The following is a 21,851-nucleotide window of genomic DNA, read 5'->3' as shown; positions in this document are numbered from 1 at the left end:
TCAAAAAAAATCTAACACGGTATTTTATACCTTGGTGATATCTGAAATAAATTTTTCTAATGCTTACTCTTAGTGAATCATCCGATTGGACTGAAGTCAGAAGAAATTTAAAATGTACAGCGGGTGATGAACATTTCATTAAATTTCTAAAGAAAGTGCAGCCTTAAAAACGAAAGATGGGATGAAAAATTTGTAGCTCCTGTTTCAGAAAATTTTGGTAGGATAGTCTTGGGGTTAGACTAGGAGAGAAGATGGAATTGTGATTACTCTGAAATAAAGAAATTTTTGTAACACAAACAGACCCCCCAACTTTCCAAAGTGGTGTCCCCACCGACTAGAATCACTAAATAAAAGTAGACAAATCTGACACTTGCTAGAGTGAAAAGAAAGTTAAAGAAAGAAGGTGTGGTGCGAGCGAAGCGAGCGAAAAATTGATGTTATATGATTTCAATATTGCTGTCAGCATATTGGTTTTGGGGCGCAGTTAGATTTTCATTTAATAATGCTATATTGTACAAAAAAAGCTTGTAAAATAGCTAGATTGCTTAGAAGTTACCAATTAACTGTATTGCGAGTGAAGCGAGCGAAAAAAATTCCAAGTATTTTAAAATTATCTAAGTAAAATTGGTCCTGGGCGCAATTTAAGGCGCATAAAGTATGATTTTTAAGATTGGGGCGTTTAAAAAAGTTCTCTTTTGGCGCCCCTTGCTCTTCGGCGCCCCTTCAAAAAAGCTCCGCTGGGGGGCCATGGCCCCCCGGCCCCCCTGCCACAGCGCCACTGGCAACAACAGCCCCCAGCGGACCTTCAATTCACGTAATCACGCAATTTTTTTCGAAATTCACACAATTTCAATGAAAAAAAAACATTGCAAAGATAGAAAGAAGTTGTAACTCATGGAGATTCCATCAGACTCAAAAATAATAAAACCAATGAAAATTAGAAATAAAGATCTCATCGTGGGTGTTCCGTCCGTTAACAATAAGGAGAAAATTTATCAACAGTCTAGTACCAGAAAAGAAAATAGGGTTCTAAAAATAATTGCATTGATGACAAGCACTTGAAGAGAAGCGTCTCTCTAACACTTTGTTTGTTTTCAGTATAAACTCATTGAGAAATCAACTTGATCGTTCAGTCAAGTGCAAAGTGATGGTGGAATGCTCATATTTGGGGAACTTTCGATTGCAAAAATAACGTAGAATACACTTGTGAGGAATATTGCCATGCTCTCAGATGGAGTAACTTTTGATTAAATTTATCGAAAGGGTCTTCCCATGCAATCTCCTTCAGAGCGTTTACAACCTTGCATTGACCAGTGGTGATCGAAAGCTTTTTATTTATAGGTTGCCATGGCAAATGGGTTGTCTTAGGCACTTGACATGCGCAGTATCTACTTAAAAATCTTAACCTGACAGACAGACGAAATATTTTTATTTCTTTTGAAAAGTTTAAATGCAACGGAAGGTCTCACCAGGTTTAGACCCTTACCCTAACCGTTGAGAACCACCTAAGCCTCGTGTGGAGCTAGCACAAGGCTTAGCTAAGGCTTTGGTAGGCTTCTGCCCATCCTCTAGCGAAGAAAGTTTCTTATAGAGTTTCTATATAGGAAGTATATCTATAGAGGTCTGCGCTTCAGATTAAGGGTTTGGTACATCGCAGTAAAAAAGTCTGTCGGTTCCAAGCTCGGTACCATGTATATGAATTAGGGCCTTTGGAAGTTCGATCGCTTAAAAGGTCGTGTTTTTGCTTTAAACGCATTAAAAACGCAATGATAGAGTGTATTAAGTTTTAATTTACTTCTTTAGTATTTCATTTCGAGAAGGTTACAAAGCGTTAAAAAGGTATCACATAAAAACTCCATCGCCGATGTTATTAACTCCAAAAAGTCCTTCCCAGAAAGAAAGATACTTTGATGTTTTTCATTTTACTGGTTAGAGTAAAAACGGTACCCTTTAAACACTCAAATCATATCACTGACAATAGGCTCGCATTAGAATTTGTTAGTTTAAATTCCAATTGGAGAGGGCTCAATAATTGAAACAAGGGTGTATCTTTCACATGAATCTCTTTCTATCTCTTTCTACATTACATTCGCGTGATTAATATGTTTGCGTTTATCCAGCGATGCGACTTCCTTTTGAGAACACTTAACCTTTCTCAGTTTGATCTTGTTAGTAGAAGTGATCGTTCATTTCATAAGACTTTCTCTAATGATCAATCAATTCATAACATGCATGGAAACAGTGAAAGTGGCAATAATCGCCGCCAAACAAATTGAATGTCTAGTTTCATAGGTCTCGTTTGTCTTTTTAACTGACGCCCTCTACGCCCTCTACGCCCGTCTTATAGAAGTTGATTTACTTTAAATTTTAAAATTTCCTATCTTTCGCCAAAAATGCCAAAAATCCCGGCAAGATACGGAAATACGATTATTGAGATTGGATGATGATTAAAGACTTCCTGAGAGTTTATGAAAAAGCAAAATGTTTGAAAACTTTTTCCCGTATCTTTCGCAATCTATGCAGATTATCTTACTGTACAGCTGCGGATGAAAATGTTGTGCAAAATCGAAGAAAGCATCTTAGTGTGTGTATAAAAGAATAATTCTTCATGAAGGAAAGTTTCAAAAATTTGGGATTTAATTAAAAAAGAGAGAAATCAAAACTTTGTGAACATTGTTAAGACCTGAACATCCGTCATGAGTTTTATGATGCTTAGAAAAATTCCCACAATCCACTAGTAAATATGTTTACTAGCTTCACCACGTATAATGACGAATATTTCAAAAGCTATTTCAAGTGTTTATGAATGGAGGGGAGATTTGAGAGTTTTTTTGTGTACAAATGCCAGCATTTGAGCTTCTTAAAAAAGCTTGGAAAACCATTTAAAAGGAAAGACCGCTAACCTCTTATTTACTTCTATCCAAGCAATCGATAATACTGTAAAGTATTCGATACTATGGAGATTTTGAAAGATCTTCATCGAAAGGGATGATTTAGAGGGTAGGTTATCGCACCATCCAATCATAAACCTTCTTTCAAAAAAATCTCGCAAGAATTTAAACCACGATTTCCGACCATAAGTGATTCACGCGAATTGGAAAAGAGATAGAACTCTCAAGGAGGCGTTTCCAGCATCAAATAGACCGGAAAACCATATTCTATCCACAATATTCAGCCACAGAATTTCGTTTGAATTCTCGAAGTAAACATATGGATTATTTTCCCTTTTCACGTGTGCTCGTTCAGCTCCATCCTTTGGCTGTGATTGTATTGCACCTATACTGTCTTACAATTCGCTTCAGCCTCAATTGGAATTATAGTAGACTCCTAGTTATTCGAACATACTTAATTCGTAATTTAGTTTTTCGAAGTGAGATGGCGTTCCCCTTGGATCTGCTTACCCAATTCAGGCAAAACTCTCGATTATTCAAACTTTTCTTATCGGGAGATCGTCGATTGAGAACATTGATTTTGTGCGATTAAAGCACTATTTACATTCTTCAAGTAATTTCTTCGAGAGTTCAATATTCTCCAACATTTTCTTTATAACTTTCATATTTTGAAAATATTAACAGTTAGTTCAAATAATTTTTTTCTTCAAAGAGTAAAAGTTCTGAACTACGAGGCTTCAATGACTTTAGAAAAGTCCATCTCATTGAGGTTAAGTTGAAAATCTTACGGGGAAAAGGAATTTTCCCGGTTCTTGAAAGTAAATTCTCATTCCCCTTGGAGCTTCGAATAATCGGGAGTTTACTGTGATGTACTAATCTATTGGAATTGGTCCAGTGGAGAACTCGTTACCAAGGCTTCTCATAAGAAAAAACCTCGATATGAATTGCGTTCGGAAATGTGAGTGATCCAGATTAGAGCCGATATTCCGCTAAATCAACATGTAAAGCTTGTTTTAAACTAAGTCACTAAATTTATCTTTAGCCGATATTTCAAGACTACGGGATCTGATTCTTTCATCTTTATTTTGCTTTCCCTTAAGTTCGATGTGACGAAAGGAGGAGGTTTGCTTTTTGTGGATCATGTTAAATGAGCGGCCCGTCTCTTGAGTTTGAAGTTTTAAAGGAGGCTCGCTCCTCCGAAATAAAACGTCAATTTATTTAGAGTTTCTGCGAATGATTTAAGAAAGAGAGGCTCTGACGTCAGGTAATGACCAACCGTAACATTGACAACGAAAGATGTATGATTTTTCTGTGAAATATTTACCTGAAATATAGGCTTCTGCTCATCCTCTAGCGAAAAGAGTTTCTTATAGGAAATATATTTAGAGTAGTCTACAATTCAGACTATCTGAAATAGTGTTTGACCTAAAGTGCCTGTAATAAGATCTTTAAACAAATTGGAAGTTTTTGATTTGATTCATTTGTGCCAGTGAAGTATGTTTTGACAAATATTTTTCAAAGAGATGCACCAGCGAAGAGTTTGAGTAGACATCTTCTAGCACACACCACAAACAACAGCGCAAAAATTTCTTGAAAAACAACAACAAACACATTTCATCAAACTTCCGGTCAAAGTGCTGGTCCCTTCCAAAGAGTAGTAACAAACACCCTCCTTTGACTGTTAAGGATTGAGTATCAATCGATACTCAATATAATGGGCCCGGTCCGTTGACATAGTTTAAATTAGACTGTTTAAGATTTCAAGTAGCCTGGAAATTCGAAGGATTCAACCGCTACTCGCGATTTGTTGGCAATCACATTCCTCTTTTCTCCTTTATTGGGTCAAATGTGGTATGTTAATCAAATCATCAATATGTTGTGGGAGTATTTGAACTTCATATTAAAAATTTTTTGTTCCAATTTATGAAACCAAATGATGATGAATGAATTTTGAGGTAACTAAATATTTTGTTGACAAAAGTGATTTATATGAAAAACACTTCAACAATTTCGCTGATCGAGAAAAATTCTTTTGATCTTCCCACTGGTACATTACATTATTGCATAACCCTCAACCCTAATTCCTTATTCGGGGTATTCAGAAATTTCTGACTAATTAAAAGGTTGAATATATCCAATGTCCTTGACTACTCTAAACAAACATGGAATTTACTTTTCATCTTTCTTTGTGTCAACGAAAGGACCCGGATGAAGGAGGGACCAAATAGTTTTGACAACAAATTTCCATGTTTTTTTACAACTTGGCATTTTAGGCGCGAGAAATATCATACCTCATTTCCGTTTGAAAAAGATTTCATTTTTTATCAAAACAACAGCCTATGCTTATTTTGTTTTGGAAATACCTATCAGCCTCGGAGACGTTTGTATAATTTTTTTGGCTGAGGCTTTATTATGCAAACACAAGACGCCGGAGTTTCGTCGCCATTTTTGTATGCATTTTTGATGGCAAACAGCAACAATGTTTGTTGATAAGAAAATATGTATCTTGTGACCTACGCTACAGAAGAAAAGTATAATTTTTCAAAAACTTCATCTTTTGCATGACAGGAGAGCAAACAAAGGCCTCTCTCTTTTTCAACACTAATACCTCCAAATGTTTACTTTCTCTCATTAACGACGGCATCCGTCAAAAAGGTAATAAACGAAACGAAAAGATCGTGTTTAACATTTGACATAAAAAGTAGAAAAAACGAAAATTGGACAATTTTCTTTCCATTTAGAAAGTTAATAATCTTAAAAGAGCCGCCACAAGTGAAAACCCTCCCTTTTTTCACATGAGTTGTCACAAGTGTGCATAAATTATGACACATCAAACGCGACGTCATTAATTGACATAATTATTGACATAATTGCTTAAAAACTATTTTTCGGCCGACTAATAAATTTAATTGGACCCGGTAAACAAAAGAACCAAATTTCAAACAAAACGATTATCCGCGAATTTTGTAGAAAAAGAAATTTTTCTATGAATAGTAGTCGGAGGTCTGGGCCGAGGTGTATTTCTCTTTGTTTTGTTGAAGTTGTTATCATTTGATTTGCTACAGAAGTAAAAACAGATCAGAAAAGCACTTGAGATTTATTCGTCAGAGAGATTTGATGGTAGTGATGTCATTTTGTTGATCTTGATAAAAAAAGGTTTTCCTGTATCATATCATATCACTCATCTCAACAAACAGAAGCGTATAAAACGCACTGCATTTTTCATACGAATTCAGTTCACAAAGACACTCTGCATTCGAACATTCACTTCTAAAGAAATGACCAAATGAAAGAAGATTTTGTTGATATTTGAATTTTGTTCCGTGGAGACATTGTAGCGATTAACCTCAGCTCAAAGAGACTGTTTTATTTATCATGGAGTGTAGAGTTTTTCTAACTTTTGTACTATCAATAATCTGCACGCTTTTTGGAAATGGAAAAGCTTCCAATTATCAGAACAATATGATCGAAAAAGAACATTGTCAAACATTAAGTTTTGAACAACCGGTAACATTACCTGGCTGTCAGACCACTTACATCGCCAACAAGGCTTGCTATGGACAATGCAATTCTGGTATTAGCAACGCCTTCAATGGTTCACAAAGTATAATGACATGCAGAACATGCTATCCAACCAAAATGGTTAACAAAACAGTTTCATTGCAATGTGACGGCAATAAAGTACAAAATGTTATAGTGGGAATCGTACTGTTTTGCCAATGTCGTCGCAAAAAGTGCCCCAATACGGTGAACGAAGTTACTGAAGCCCCGAAAAAAGCGCCCACGCTACGTCCACCAGCCAACGAATGGTTTCGTCATCAAATGCGCAAATTACGTAAACGATGTCGTGCTATCAACCACCACGGTGCACGCGCTATTTGTTTGGAGCTCCTGAAAACGCAGCGTAAAAAATGCCGTAAATTAAAGATAAGGAGAGATCAAAGGAAATGTTTAGACGAAGTGAAGCAATATTTGAAGAAGCATAAAAAAGAGAGAGATATTGAAAGCGGGAACGTGCGACGCAACCCGCTCGATGAAGTTGACAATGTCCGTAGTCGAACTTTCTTGGGAACTGTCAAGGAGCGGCTTTTTCAATGATATTAACTTTTTTTGCGGCTATATTCAATAATTAGGCTAGTCACTTGGCTTAATTATCAGTAAACCATTTCCTCGTGTGTAACGGGCCTAATGATTGAATTCACCGCCAAAGACATATTAATCCATATAGCTAAAACAGAGATTGAATTTTTTTATCATTTTTTTTAATTTTTCTAAAAATTTTTAGTTAGTTGAAGAAAGAAGTATTTTTTGATAACAAGTTTATTTATTTTTGATGTATTTCTGTAGTGTTTTACTAAACAAGTGTAAATTCTTTAAAAGCAAATATTATTTGAGTATTCTGTATTGGAAATGACAACTTTGCTCAGTTCTTTTCTCCTTTTGTCGGTACAGAACCTCCTAAGTGTTATTAAGAGGTGCCTTGTCAACAAGGGCCCTATGATGGAATATTTTCGTAGAGCGAAGGCGACACTTTATCAAATTGTGTGATAAAGTTTCTTTGTCTTTACCAATGTAAAGTTGACTGACTTTACAAATAAATACTTTTCGGAGTTGTCAACAAATTTGCAAGAAATCCTGATCCACTTTCGATATTCAAATTAAAATTTGATACAAGGGAATATTAGATATTGAGCTCCGATTTTTCATTGTGAGAGTTAATTTGGTATTGGGGTTTTAGAAGTATTTATCACCGTGGAAATTGTTCCATTGAAATAGGAGAAATCTCTCGGTATGTTTATCCGATGCCGTTTATCCGGTTGTTATGGTGACAGAACCAGAAGAGGGGACAAATCCCATCTACAGCGTTTCATGTTATGAATATGTTTTATCGCAAGCGGTGGTAGCGATACAGTACAAGCCCACTTTTATAAATTTTTTGTTTGATTTCAAAGAGTCGAGGTTCATTCCTCTGTCAAACTTGTTCCTAATCCCTCTTCTCACGCGAAGTAAGGACCGATCCATCCAAAGCTTAATCTTTAATAAGCTTCTTTTATTACTTTCTTCCTCACCGACAAATATTTGTTCGAGAGTCGGCAAAAACACTCAGTCCCAAAAATCAAAAGTGATTTTAATGAACGCTCGACCGAACTGATGAATGTCACCTCCACAAAACTCAAAATAGAATACAGATCAATGACGGGTCTTTAATTGAGTAAGCTAAAACTCGTACGGTGGCCATAAAGTTCCTTTTGTCTTTGAGTATTCTCAGACCTCCGTAAATTTTTCTTAGTCATAGGTTTTTCTCGATCTTTTCTCATTTCTATATTTGTTTTTCTTCGTGGGTCTGAATTTCAAAATACTTTTCAAGTATCATGTAACCGCAAGATCGTCTTAGCTGTTTTGATTTTCAAACCTTTTTTTTCGAGTGGAGGTTTACAGGAAACTATAAAAAGCCTCTCTTCATTCAGGAAAGCATGAGAACTCTACTCAACCTCCATCCTCCTTCTGCAATTAGCAACAGGAAACAACCCCTTCAAATTCCTTTCTTCATGAACCTTTTGGAATTTTTCCTCAAAACATTTTTCTTAATGCAAATGCACGAAACTATTTTGTAGGGTTGAAGCAATAATTTTTTGAGCACGACTTAGAATAGTATGATGATGATTTCTAGAGTTACTTTTTCAAATCATGCATTTACGATTTCGAATAATTTATTAGTCAAAAATGATACTACCACATTTAGTTACACAATCGACATACAATCGACATACAACTATTCTCAGGGTGAAAAGCCTCAAATTGGTGAGAGTGGTGGAAAGGTTAAGAAAATTATGTCAAACTAGCATCATCGCATCTGGTCTGTCGAAAAAGACGATGGCGGGTTTTCGAAATTAATTTGTTTCGAGGGACCGCCCATCTCATAAAGGTTAAGGTGTGTCCGCTATTGACCAATATTAATCCTAAAGGACCACCCTTCGCCAATACTAATGAAATGACTCGATTAACTGGCTTCAAAAGATACAAAAGATATCACGCGGCCCTTCAAATCCTGTAAATAAAATGATTCACAAGAAACCGCGTGGGAAAAGAACTCTACAATGAAAATAAAACAGCCGTAATGACGGCTGCAAACTCCGGTAATTGTCATGGGTCAGCCTTTCTTAATATATCTAACATAAAGTTTAAAAGAGTATATCCTAGTGGGAGCGCAAACGCAAACCAAATTGGAAAATCAAACTGGAAAGATCGGGAAATCGAACCCGACTATCGCGATTAATCGGATTTACGCACAATTACAAATGAAAAACACTGATTTTAAGAAACTCCTTAACCGGAGTTTAATAATTTGTGAAACGTTTTCTCCCAACGACACTGTCAAGCACGAAAAATTCCATATCAAAAACCCTACAAAACAGTTCTTAGTAGATATAAAATTGGGATGTTTTGAAAATGCAATTTGTCCAAAATGACAAAATAAATAAAAGAGGTTTTCATCTTTTGCATGACTTAGTCTTTTTAGGGCCTTTTGTACCTGTCTAAATTCGGCTTAGCAGATAGCACTAAAATGCCTTAGCTTTGTGATTCATGGCCTATTTAATAAAACTAGTCCCATTTATGGGGCGTGTGTAAAACGGCAATTTCAGTAGGATTGTTAGAAAAGTAGCATCAATTCACAACTGATGTCTGCTCATGTTGGTTGACGGTGACTCTCGAAGTAAGCAGCCTTTATTTTGCATCCTCTGTGCTTTGTTTCATCTCTTGATACCTGTCTATCTATCAGCCTTGATTTAAAGTAATAATGTCATAAGCAGCGAAATTTAGACGATATTGGACGAAAATAAAGAAGGAAGAGTGCATTTTGTCGGACCTACTATGCCCAACCACCAGAGGGAAGAGTGCGTTTTGTCGGACCTACTCTGCCCTAACCACCAGACTACAAAGTAGGAGACATCCAGCTGTAAAATTAACAAACGGATGATAAACTAATGACCCTTGCAGAGAATTGTGCAGATGCTGTAAGAATTCAAAACTGTCAGCCTCCTACGAAGGCCTTTCAAGGCGAAACTCAAACAACAGAACATATTAGATGCAATCAACAACAAAGAGCCATTACTTTTCTAAACAATCAGTCAAAAGACGGCTCGAAGAATCTAAATACCTTGTAAGTAATATTGCATCAACTGAGAAAGATCAGTAGTTACTAAATAAACTGTATCAAATCTTCCTGATAATCTGAAAGAGACTCTTTTCCAAAATGACAACTGGTTCAGTACCTCTACATGGCTCAACAAATATTGGATGAGGCTGACAAAGAAACTTGAGAATGAAATTCATGACACCTTCACAAGAAAGATACGTGATATCCTCTGGAGAGTGTACCCAACTAAATTTAAACTTTATGGTAACCTACGATAAGAGAACTCGTTTTTCCGGACACTGCTACAGAAGCAGCGAGAACTCGGTATCCAAAAGATAGCAAAACCGACCGATGCTGATCGATTAAATTGCAGCTGATACTGGACCTGCCCACAGCAATGATGGCCAGAGATGGGTAGAGAGAACGCATGATTCGAGCTAGTCGATCATCGCAGTAAGTTAGGTACTGGTGAGATCTTTTTCTTTCTTGGTCACATACTTCAAATGTTCACCTTATTTCAGGCTTTTTTTTCTATTTGTTTGGTGTTGTGGTGCGTATAACAAAACATGCTTCTTTTATCTTTTTTGTTTTGAGAAAAATTGAGAAGAAAGAGTATCCATTGATGAAGGTGTTGATATATCGATAAGAAAATAATCGAGTGCAAACGATTAACCTCATTGACTTCTCTTTGCATTCGTGTTATTGACGAAAGAAGTTTCAGCATGACTTTTTCGCCCACCATTCATGGTGGCTTGAATCAAAATCCCACCCATGTCAGTTACTGCTTTTTTGGCGCGAAAAAGTTAATGATATGTCAATACGGAGGCAGACAATTCACGTAAAAAAATCCCCTTCAAAAGGTTTCGACAGAAGAAAGTCTTCCTCTCCGCTCTGATGAGTTACGTAATTGGAAAATATGAAAGGGCCGTCGTCCTTGGAGAGGGTCTTTGAAGGGAACAAACAAAAACTATCAAAGTAAGAAACTGCAAAAGCCTGTTCAATTTCCTTCGCATCAAAATGAACAAATTAGTTCCTCAATCGAGAGCTGAGGTTTTCGTAGTGCGTTGTGAAAATTTTCATTTTGGATGGAATTCTTTTGTTGTGTTGTGCAAAGTAAACGAGCTTTTGTCTTCTTGTCACTGCACAAACAGACGAGCTTTTGATGAACATCTCAACCGACATTGCAGATCGAATTTCAAAAGACTTTATGGTGGTAAAAATGGAAAGTGGCGAAAATTTTCCTCTTTCACTTTCAACCCTCACCAAGGCTGGTGTGACATTCTGGTGCTAATTATGGTAACTGATTGAGACTAAATGACTAATATCATGACAAAGCTAATTCTTGCAACCACGTTCTTCTTCATCCATTTCATCTTCTTCTTTTTCTTCTTCTTTTCTTCTTTTGAAAACCTCAAAGTAAAATGCATTCCTCTCAAAACCGGTAGGGGGGGGGGGTCACTTAAGCAAAAATACGTGCAGGGTATGTGCAGACAGTAAGGGTCGGTTTTTGGACCTTCTTAAGACTTTCTTTCAAAAATAGTCCCTCCACCGCTCCTCCAAGCCTCGGAATTTCCCCATTTTTGGTCTTTTTGAGGGTCTCATATCGTTATAAATGTTGAATTTAATTCTGAGCAATGCCATTTTAGGTTAGAAAATAGTGGGTATGTGCGGACCGGACCCCGATCGCTGAAAAGAGACTACGTTCTAGCGTAATAAAAGTAAGCCTTAGAGTTCTTTTTCTTGTTTTGGAATCCCTCGAGAGAGTGTCACAATTTATCAATTAACAATTGCTGATTGTGAACCGTGGTTTGATTCATCAGAGAACAAAGGTATCCATAGCAACTGTAGTAAAGCATATTTCGCCAAAGCTAACGAGTCCCATAATCAACTGTGGCATTTAAATAATTTGTCTTTTGAGAAAGAAGTCCGAAACAAACAAACAGGCGACGAAATTTACTCTCAAGAATCGTGAGGCTCAAATTCACTCTTCAATGTATTTTCTCATGAATTTTTTGTTATCGCTGACCGTGCAAATAATCATGTACTTTTAAGATCATGACTAGTACTTGAACTTTGTATGCAAATAATATTTCCCAAGAAAGCCCAAGATACAGGAGCAGCCAGCGGCGAAATTTTTCGACATATCTGTTCTTTTTTTCCAGGAGAGGAAATTTTGGAGTAAAATCCAGGAGCCAGCTATTGTTCAAACACTTCAAAAAATGTAGGAAGGAGTATAAAATATCTGTTCTGAAAATCCAGGAGAAAAAAATTAAAAAATAATTTACTTTTCCAGTAGGCCTCATAATGTCCCCTGTCTAGAGAATCCAGAACCAAGTTTAAACAAATAACAGATGCTATTTTTCCAGGAACGTCTCGGCGTTCAATTAAATTACATAAGAACTGAATTTGTTCAAGAACAGATAAATTTATCCAGGAGTCTGGAAAGAAAAGAACAGATACATTTTCCAGGGAAATTTACCTTTCAGAACAGATATTTTCTAGCCGTTGACTGCTCTGAAGATACTTACGATAGTAAAAAACAAGAAAGAGGCGCATCGAAAGAAAACTCGACGTTTAAGGAAGCGTAACCGCAGTAAAGCACTAATTTGTTGCCTTTTTTATCTATGCTAGATATGTTAGTGATGATTCAAGTTAAATCACTAAATGCCCGAAACCCAGGAGGTATCATTTGCAATGATTCGAAAATCTTTTAATATGATTCGGGTATGATTATCAAAGATTGTCGATATTTCGTCGGAGAAAGAATGTGTATTCATATCTTTGCGACTCTTGTTGTTTCTAATATTTCCCGCACTTTTTCGCTGTCTAAATGTCTTCAAATATAAACAAGAATGTGGCGCAATCTTCAAAAAATGGCAGATTTTGCGCGCGCTTAACACTCAAACTCAAACTGAATTTCACGATATTTTCACTTCACCAGTCAACTGTAAACTGTATGAATTCAAAGTTTTCTAATCCATGATGAATATGGCTCAAGAAAATCCAGAAGTATTTCCAAGGTAATTATTTTGTTTCAAATTTCCAGTGCACCAAAAAAGTTTCTCTCTTTCAAGTAAATTTTCTAGAGTTTCTTTCTATCTATTCTCCCATCAATCAGTTACATCAACATGCCTTCTTACCTGTCTTTAAAAATATGAATAAAAGTAATCGCGGAAAAGGACACGAAAAAAAACAACATAAGTGTGAGAACAGAGTATTTCTTTGGAGTAATCAAACTCGTTAGAAAAAGTACCATTAGAAGTCATAAAAAATCAACCTGAATAAATGCAATCGAAATTCCAGAGAACTTCATAATTACGTCAGAGTAGACTACGCTCGCCACCGAAGAGGTTTATTTGGAAAGGGTAATTATATTTTATTGTTCGCTTCTTTTTTAAAGATTTGCCGGGTTGGAAAAGTATGAATTTCTTTTTACATATTTTACCTACCCCAAATATTTAGGAGGCTGAGTTTTAAACGAATCGTGAAGTTGAAACAAACGATAAATGTATCAAGGTCTGTTTTATTTACCCCCTGGTGACTTTAACAAAAGAGACTTAACTCGATGTTACAATCCAATTATTGAAAGTTTGTGTCGGCCTCTTTATAATGAGCGAGACATACGTTCTCTGATTACGCAATTTTGATATTGACATTTTCGAGGCATTTTGATGTAACTGCCAATCGATAACTGATAACTTTTTCCGATCAATGAATGACCAATCAATATATCAGATATCGATTGTAATACAATAATGACAGGTTTGCGAGGGTTATATTGAGTAATATTGTCAGAGGCCAAGTAACGATTGAGCTTGCAAGGTTGTTGCGTTGACAGAGGGCAATATTTCACAGTACAGCAGCCGGACAGCCCGAAAAAAACAGTCATTATTAACCGTTATTAACCGTATTAACATTAACTGTTTCCTTCAAGTTCGATTGATTTTTTCCGCTTTATGCAAAAAAAAAAAAAAGCGAAAAAGGCGAAAAGCAATAAAAAATAGTTTCTATTTTCTGACGTCAAAAATGATGTCAACGCAGTGTTCATTCTCCTTTGAAAAAACTGACAACGTTACAATGAATTTTCCTAATTAAGGGCAACTTTGTGCAGTGTAGGCCAGTCTCCATGCGAAAAGAACCAATTGCATTGTGCAAAGCCGTGTGACATGCTTAAAAATGCGACGCGAACAGAGCATTTTTTCGATGACCGCCTAAGAGGATCCATTAGAGCATTGGATCACAGTCGATGATAGCAAATACACCTTATTGGAAAGTTTCCTCCTCGCCTTACAAAACAGTCAAAATATTGATGTCAAAAGAGCCTCAAATACGACTGAAGTGCAATCATTGTTTTTCTCTCTTTTTAGCTTCTGCTAGTATCTTATGTCTTTGTTTAAATTACTTTTCTTCAATTCTTGTGAATGCTGTGAAAGACCTTGGTGTAGTGTTAACAGATGATACCAACTTCAAGCAGCATATCAATGGTATGATAAAAAAATCAACAGAACTTTTCGGCTGGGTTTTAAGAACGTTTAAATCCAGAAGTAAAGAAGTGATGACAAGACTGTGGAAGTCGTTAATCATCCCCCATTTTTGTTCCCAGCTTTAGAACCCACAGAAAATGAGCCTGATTCAAGGAATTGAGGCTATGCAAAGATCATTTACACGGCAAATCACGGATGTCAAAGCATTGAGCTACTGGGAAAGACTGAAGGAGCTTGGAATGTATTCATTGCAACGACAGAAGGAAAGATGTACTATCATCTATACTTGGAGCATCCTAGAAGGCTTAGTTCCAAATATTGCAATTGATTATGAAATAGAGAATAGGGGCATCTTCAGCTATTTCAATGAGAGACAAGGAAAGAAGTGCTTCATCCCCCTGATATGATAAGGAGAAGTCCCTTTCAACACCAAGTCTATGCATCCATTCGTATGCAGGGACCAAAATTGTTCAATTGTTTACCCAAAGATTTGAGGAATCTTACAAAATGTAAAAAAGCTGATTTCAAAAAAACTTTATTGTTACTTGCATATTGTCCTGGATGAACCTCTTGTTTCAGGCTATACAAACTTGAGGAGAGCTGAGACAAACAGTATTGCACACATGGCACTAGTCTTGACGAGATGAGTGGGTGCCACAGAACGTCAAACTACTTCCAAGTACTCCAAGAAGTAAGAAGGATCGATAAAAGATGGATTACTTATCGATCTTACATTGATCCAATCAAATTATCAATCTACATTTTAACGCCTTTTTAACTTTTATTCTCAGATGAACTTTTTAATTGTCAATAGACCTATAATTTTTTTTCCCTTGTGTATATAGAATTAGTATATAAACCTTGTCAAATAAATCCATTTTTATGTTGAAAAAGGCCAGTTGGCCGAAATATTCATAGAAAAATGATGTGTTATCTCTGACTACATCAATCTTAGAATTATATTGATACCATATGATATCGATCTTATTGATCCAATTAAACAATCGATTCTTAAGATATATCAATCCAATTGATATCGATTACTTAATTGGTTTTCAATTGGCCATTGATTGGAAAAAAATGCCTTCATGGGTGGACAAATGGACCTTTTGTAGGACTCAATGCATGTTGAACAACAACACACAATCTCCAAAAACTGTATTCTGGACTGGTTTTATGGGGTATTTATTTAGTATTAGTTGAAATCAAAATCCAATATATGCATTTTCCCTATGACCTTTCTGAAGGTTTAGCTCAGAGCTAAACTGAATGGGAGTACTTTCAGAAATTGATCCAAAGCATTTAATGTAGATCCAAAACATTTTGGCTTGTAATCAAAAACACAACTTTAGTAAGTAAGTAAGTAAGTATTTATTTACCATTTAACACTACAGAAAAGATACAAGTGATGATATGCACAAAAAATATATGGAGGGAGACCGCCTTATAGTCTGCGGCCACCTAAGTACAGATTGCGTTTATAACACTTTGTAAATTATTTATAAGTATTTATATTATTTAAGTTTTTTTTTAAAATAAAGTTTGCTAAACTTTCTTGGTAGGGGAGGGTGTGCTCAGTATCTCCCAAGACAGTGAGTAAGGGCGAGAGATTTAACAAAACTGAAACCAGATGAGCTCAAGGTAATATTTGGGTAAGATCGCTGGATGCTGTTCCAATGTATAATGCAAAACTTAGATAAAGATTTGTTTCCAAAGGTAATGGTGCTGTAGTAGGGAACAAAAAGTAGTTTCAAACATGCTCCTCTGGTACTTTGAGTGTTTTCGTCTTCAGCATCAAGCTGAATAAAGTTAAAAAACTCCAGAAGGTCAAAGGGTAATTTGTTATTTAGGAATCTGTGGACAAAAGATATATTAAGGCATTTGACAAGGCCAAATATCTTGAGAATTTTGAGGTCAGAAAAGAGTGGAGAAGAGGGACATCAAGAGTTGTTAAAAGTAATAAGGTGTAAGGCTTTCTTTTGAAGGATAAATATAGGCTTAGAGGTGGTTGTCAGTAAGACCCCAGAGTTTATAAATGCAAGTCTGAGTAAAAATTTCCATGGAAATAATTTTTATTTGTTTTTAACAAATTATTTATTCAGACTTTGTGGAATAGTGCAACACACTTGAGGGGGTTTGTAACAAGATATTGATTGAAGGATTGATATCTTTGCGTTCAAACTGAATGAAAATAAATTAAGGAATAATAAGTATTTGAATTGATAAAATAAATGAAAATAGTGACTAAATGACAAAATTAGGAGCTTAAATTGATAATTGATTTATGAAACTTAGACTAATTTGAAACAATTTGAGTGAACAGAAAATCATATGAAAGAATAAAAGTATGATAGAATCTTAGAAAAAATTACTAAGTCTTAACCTAACCTAACCTAGGACAGCAATGGGTAGAAGCCTGTGCCAAAAGGGCAAATGTAGAGCCTAAAGTTAAAGTTGAGCCAACCTAAGACTAGGAGAAGAGAACAAAAGTGAGAAATGCAAACAAAAAGCTTACCGGCTGGCCCAATGTGATTGCTGTGAAAATGACCAGTGAAATGAGTGGTATACCAGCTGGTAAATCCACAGTGAAATGCAAATTATTATTAAAAATTCAATTCAGCAAATTCCATTTACCAATTTAATAAGTTTTAAGTTTGACTCTGACTGACAACATGTCAACAAAGAATTGAGCTCCTTGCTCTACAATGTTTCAACACAGAATGAAAAAAATGAGAGAGTAAAAAAAAAGAGAAATCTGAGGAGATAATTGCTCCCCAATTATAAAATCATTAAGTGAGAAAAACCTAGAGTCATTATATAATACAAAAGAAAATATACTAAGTGTGATGTGAGGTAATAAATGATGATGTGAAGTGATGATTTGCTAATGATAAAGTAATTAAATATACAAAAGAAATGAAATTTTTGAAGCTATTTTTTATATAAGAAACTAAACGATTTTTAACTGAATTTTTATATTTTTTATAAGAATATTTTTCTAATTTTGATAAAAACATTGAGCAGACTAATGCTGTTCATGTGACACTCCCCCAAGGAGGTTTTAAAATTTCATTTGAGTTTTACAAATACCAAAACATTTACTCATTTAACATTTCTCTGCTAATTCTTCCAATAAATCAGACTCATCAACAGAATGAATCAAAATCAACTCTCGGACAGAGCGAAACGTTTCACGACAAACATTTTCATTCGAATTGCAATAACGTACAATGACTTTACGACAAACGTCATCCTTACCAATTTCGACTTTGGATATGATACCATACTGATAAGTTTTCGACAATGATGAATCGTGTTTTTTGAAGAGGACAATGTCTCCAACTTGAAATTGATGACCGTTTATGAACCATTTGCTTTGAGTCATCAATTGAGGAACATGATTGAGTAACCATGATTCGAACCAACTGTTGTAGACGTTTTCGTTGTCTCTCATCAGCTTTGAAGGGTTGTTTGATAGAATCATGTCACCGATGGGGCTTCTTTCGTTATTACGTCCCAAGAGTAGGCGATTAGGCGTGATCAGATCGAGATTCTCCAGATCAGTTTTACTACCAACACAAATTGGCAGATCATTGATTGAGTTAGCAATGACAGCAGCTAACGTTTCCCATTGCATGAGTGATAGTCGCTGATTGTTGATGAACTTCTGTAACGATTTGTTTACTTCTTGGATTTTTCGTTCAACTTTTCCATGCATATTATGCCCGCCAACTGGGCATATAGAAAAGTCGATGGCTTTGTTTCGATGTAATTTGGATTGAAGATCGACAAAGTCCAACTTCATGTTGTTACATCCTTTGATCAGTTGACTTCCACCATCACAGTAGAGCTTCTTCGGATATCCATGGTCGCAAGCAAATCGAGTGAATGATAATATGAACGAATCAGTAGAATAATCGTCCATCACTTTAATAGATATAGCTGAGGTTGTAGAACAGCAGATAACAACAAGCCAAATCTTCACAGTTGTGCGCTTGTGACTAGGTGAAAAGGATAAATATGGACCGGACAGATCAACTTGTGATGCATAGAAGGCTGGTGCAACTGTCAGATTTGATTCTGATATGGGCCCCATGACAACTTCAACTGATTTCTTCATTAGGAAACGACATCTTTGACAGTTTTTACGAATGAGCTTGATCATGGACCGATATTCGATAATGTAGGCTTTCTTTAGAAGATATCGAATTGTCGTTTCAACTCCAGTGTGTTGGCAAATGGGATGGTTCCAGTGAATGTCGAGAGCGATACTGAAAGCAATAGGTGAGTGATTGCTGAGTACAGGTACGCAGAAGGTATCGTTTGAGAGGTCTTTCATTGTTGAGGTGAATTTTCCAATGATTGATACTTCATCTGATGGAAGAATTCTACCAGTATAATGTAGAATACCATTCTTTTCTTGAGTGATCTTGTCGAATTTCTTTGGCTGAATGAATTGAAGTACTTCTCTTGTCCCAATTCTGAAGAAATATTGCTCTGAATCCTTAATTTCCTCATCTGACAAGTTTGCTTGATAAACACAATTTTGATTTTTAATTCTCTTCTGGATGTTCTGACAAAAACGAATGACGTATGCAATGATTCTGACAACTTTTGTGAATGAGTGACGATTGGGATCAATTAGATAGTTTGAGAAAGCATAGTAATCTTTGACGACATCATTGACTTTTGAGACGTGTGAATCGACTTCACCTGGGTTGAATTTGAGCTTGACTTCGTCTGGTTTGAAGATGGGAAATTCGCTATGCTCGAGTTGCAACCAAGGATGACCATTGATCCATGCTGAATCAGCATCAACGTCCTTGATGGATGCGCCTCTTCGAGTTCCAATATCAGCAAGATTATTATCAGATTGGATGTAATACCATTGATTAGCAGTCGTAAAGCGAAGGATTTCTATTACTCGATTCCTGACCCATTGATCCAAAGGCTTTTCGTCGTTGGTGATCCAGAATAGACTTGCTTGATTATCGGTGAGTTTGATTGCATTCTTGTGATACTTGTTGAATGATCTACGAACAACTTCTCCTGTGTAGGCGTTAATCAAAGCTGCGTAGAGCTCGGCTCTTGGTAGTGACATTCCTTTAGGTACAACACGTGTTCTGGATAGGACAAGTTGACATGACGAGCCTCCTGATTTCTTCTTGAAACGAACATAGATACAGGAGCATACTGCTGACTGGCTAGCGTCGCCAAAATCGATGGTTTCCAGGTCGAGAGAAATTGCATCTTCAGGAATGATAGCACGTTGATATTTGAGGTTGTTGATTTCCTTCATCAGGTCGAAGTGTGATTCCCACAATGGTCTTAGTTCATCTGGGATCTTGTCATCCCAGTCGAGTTTTCGGTGAACCAGTTCTTGTAGATCCAACTTCATAGCAGCAACGATTGGGGTGACTTTTCCTGTAAGATCAAAAATTTCTGCTACTTTCGATGCGCAGTGTCTTCGAGTTAGTTTGGCAGGAATGATGTTGACAGTGTTTGATGGCTTTTTACCACGACATTTCTTCGCAAAGTTGAGTTGACTGATATTGAGTGATAACATATCGTCTTTAGGAAACCATCGCATTCCACCAACGTGAATCGTCTCTCCATCGTCTGTGAGATTCTCCAACGGTTTTTCTCCAGAAAAAGAAACACATTTCAGTTGGAATCCTCCTTTGTTGATGTTGAGTTCGATGTCGTCTGCCAAAATGTGGGCTTGTTGGATTGATTGAGCACCAGTGATACAGTCATCTACGTAGACGTCATTCTGTATCACTTCGTTGGCTTTTGGATATTGATCTTTTGATAATTCGGCTACCTTTCGTAATGCATACTCAGATTGGTTTCCACTCGATCGAACGCCATATATAATTGTTTTTATGACTTTTTCAAAGTTGAGTTGACTGATATTGAGTGATAACATATCGTCTTTAGGAAACCATCGCATTCCACCAACGTGAATCGTCTCTCCATCGTCTGTGAGATTCTCCAACGGTTTTTCTCCAGAAAAAGAAACACATTTCAGTTGGAATCCTCCTTTGTTGATGTTGAGTTCGATGTCGTCTGCCAAAATGTGGGCTTGTTGGATTGATTGAGCACCAGTGATACAGTCATCTACGTAGACGTCATTCTGTATCACTTCGTTGGCTTTTGGATATTGATCTTTTGATAATTCGGCTACCTTTCGTAATGCATACTCAGATTGGTTTCCACTCGATCGAACGCCATATATAATTGTTTTTATGACTTTTTCTTTGGGTATCTTCGAAGGATTAAGGTTTTCTTCCCAAATGTATCGTTGGTAGCACCAGTCTGATTGGTTGAGTCTGACTGTATTGTACATTTTTCTCACGTCGGTATGAACTCCAACTCGGTGCATTGACCACCGGATGATGATTTCTTGGAGTTTATTTTAGATTATTACGACCCTTGGCCAAGAGATCATTAAGACTATAACCAGAGGACGTAGCTTGAGAGGCGTCAAATACAATTCGGCAAGGTGTGCTTACCGAATTCCCCTTCCACACAGCACGCCAAGGAATGAAGTTCTGGATTGGATGGTTTTGCAGTGAGTCTTGAACGTCTTGTGGGAGGTTTTCAACGTATTCGACATAATTGAGTTGCTGAAGCTTCGATTCCGAATCCAAAATGTCTTGCTTGTCTTTGATATTGGATGGGTTGTTCAGCTTTCTGAGTTGTTGCTTGAAGGTTTTCATTGCACGATCTTTGTTGGCAGCTAGGCGATTTGGGCTTGAGATGAATGGAAGTGAGGCTGTTGTAGTTGATGTTTCCAGATTGATGGTGACAGATGCATTGATAAGGCTTTGCTCCACTTCCTCCCTCAAGCTGATTGTTTGGTATTGGTCGAAGTGCTTGCAATCCTTGCACGTTCTGCAAGATGGACATCTGTAGGACACTTCACAACCAGTAGACTCGACTTGTTCGAACAGTCGCTGTTGATGTGTGAGATGGACATCTGAGTGATTCTGATCGTCAAGAAGCAGTTGTTCTTCCTGATAACCAAGTATTGATGGATTGTTGAATAAGTACCTTCCTCTATTAATAAAGAAGGCTGTTGATGACGTAAAGAAGCTGTTGTGAATTTCGGTAAAGAGTTTATGCGGACCTCCGATGACACCTCTTCCTCCGTCTGAGTTGATGAATGAAGATTTATAGATAGATAATCCAGAATCCAATTGGTGAACAAGCTTTGGATGATAGCGCAGATACTTGACACCAATCATCAAGTGGACTTCTCCTCCAACATGAGGTGGTAGTTTGGGTAGAGGATCAATTCCTCCTGATGATTTGTAGTGGGTAGTTATGTCCTTC

At 36.6% G+C, this 21,851-nt stretch overlaps 3 protein-coding genes across 4 annotated transcripts in view; 1 reads left to right on the top strand and 2 right to left on the bottom strand.

Annotated features, from left to right (window-relative positions):
• The window catches only part of LOC136804983 (choline dehydrogenase, mitochondrial-like), a 291,737-nt gene that overhangs the window by 30,755 nt on the left and 239,131 nt on the right, over positions 1 to 21,851 (bottom strand). The gene's annotated exons all lie outside the window — the stretch shown is intronic.
• LOC136804980 (uncharacterized) overlaps positions 12,979 to 21,851 on the top strand; it is a 39,869-nt gene continuing 30,996 nt past the window's right edge. The window contains exon 1 of one of the 2 annotated variants that reach the window (XM_067061514.1): positions 12,979 to 13,049. The gene's annotated coding sequence lies outside the window, so the exon portion shown is untranslated. The remainder of the gene's footprint in view (positions 13,050 to 21,851) is intronic. The other variant, XM_067061515.1, reaches the window with a different exon arrangement.
• On the bottom strand, positions 17,620 to 20,862 carry LOC136804897 (uncharacterized). The gene has a single exon (XM_067061407.1). The coding sequence runs from the start codon at positions 20,860 to 20,862 to the stop codon at positions 17,620 to 17,622; it is 3,243 nt and encodes a 1,080-aa protein (XP_066917508.1).

This window comes from Clytia hemisphaerica, unplaced genomic scaffold (assembly GCF_902728285.1).
Source record: "Clytia hemisphaerica strain Z4C2 unplaced genomic scaffold, Clytia hemisphaerica genome assembly, whole genome shotgun sequence".
Taxonomy (NCBI): domain Eukaryota; kingdom Metazoa; phylum Cnidaria; class Hydrozoa; order Leptothecata; family Clytiidae; genus Clytia; species Clytia hemisphaerica.
The sequence above is the reverse complement of the archived record's forward strand: the minus strand, read 5'-3'. Positions and strand labels throughout refer to the sequence as shown.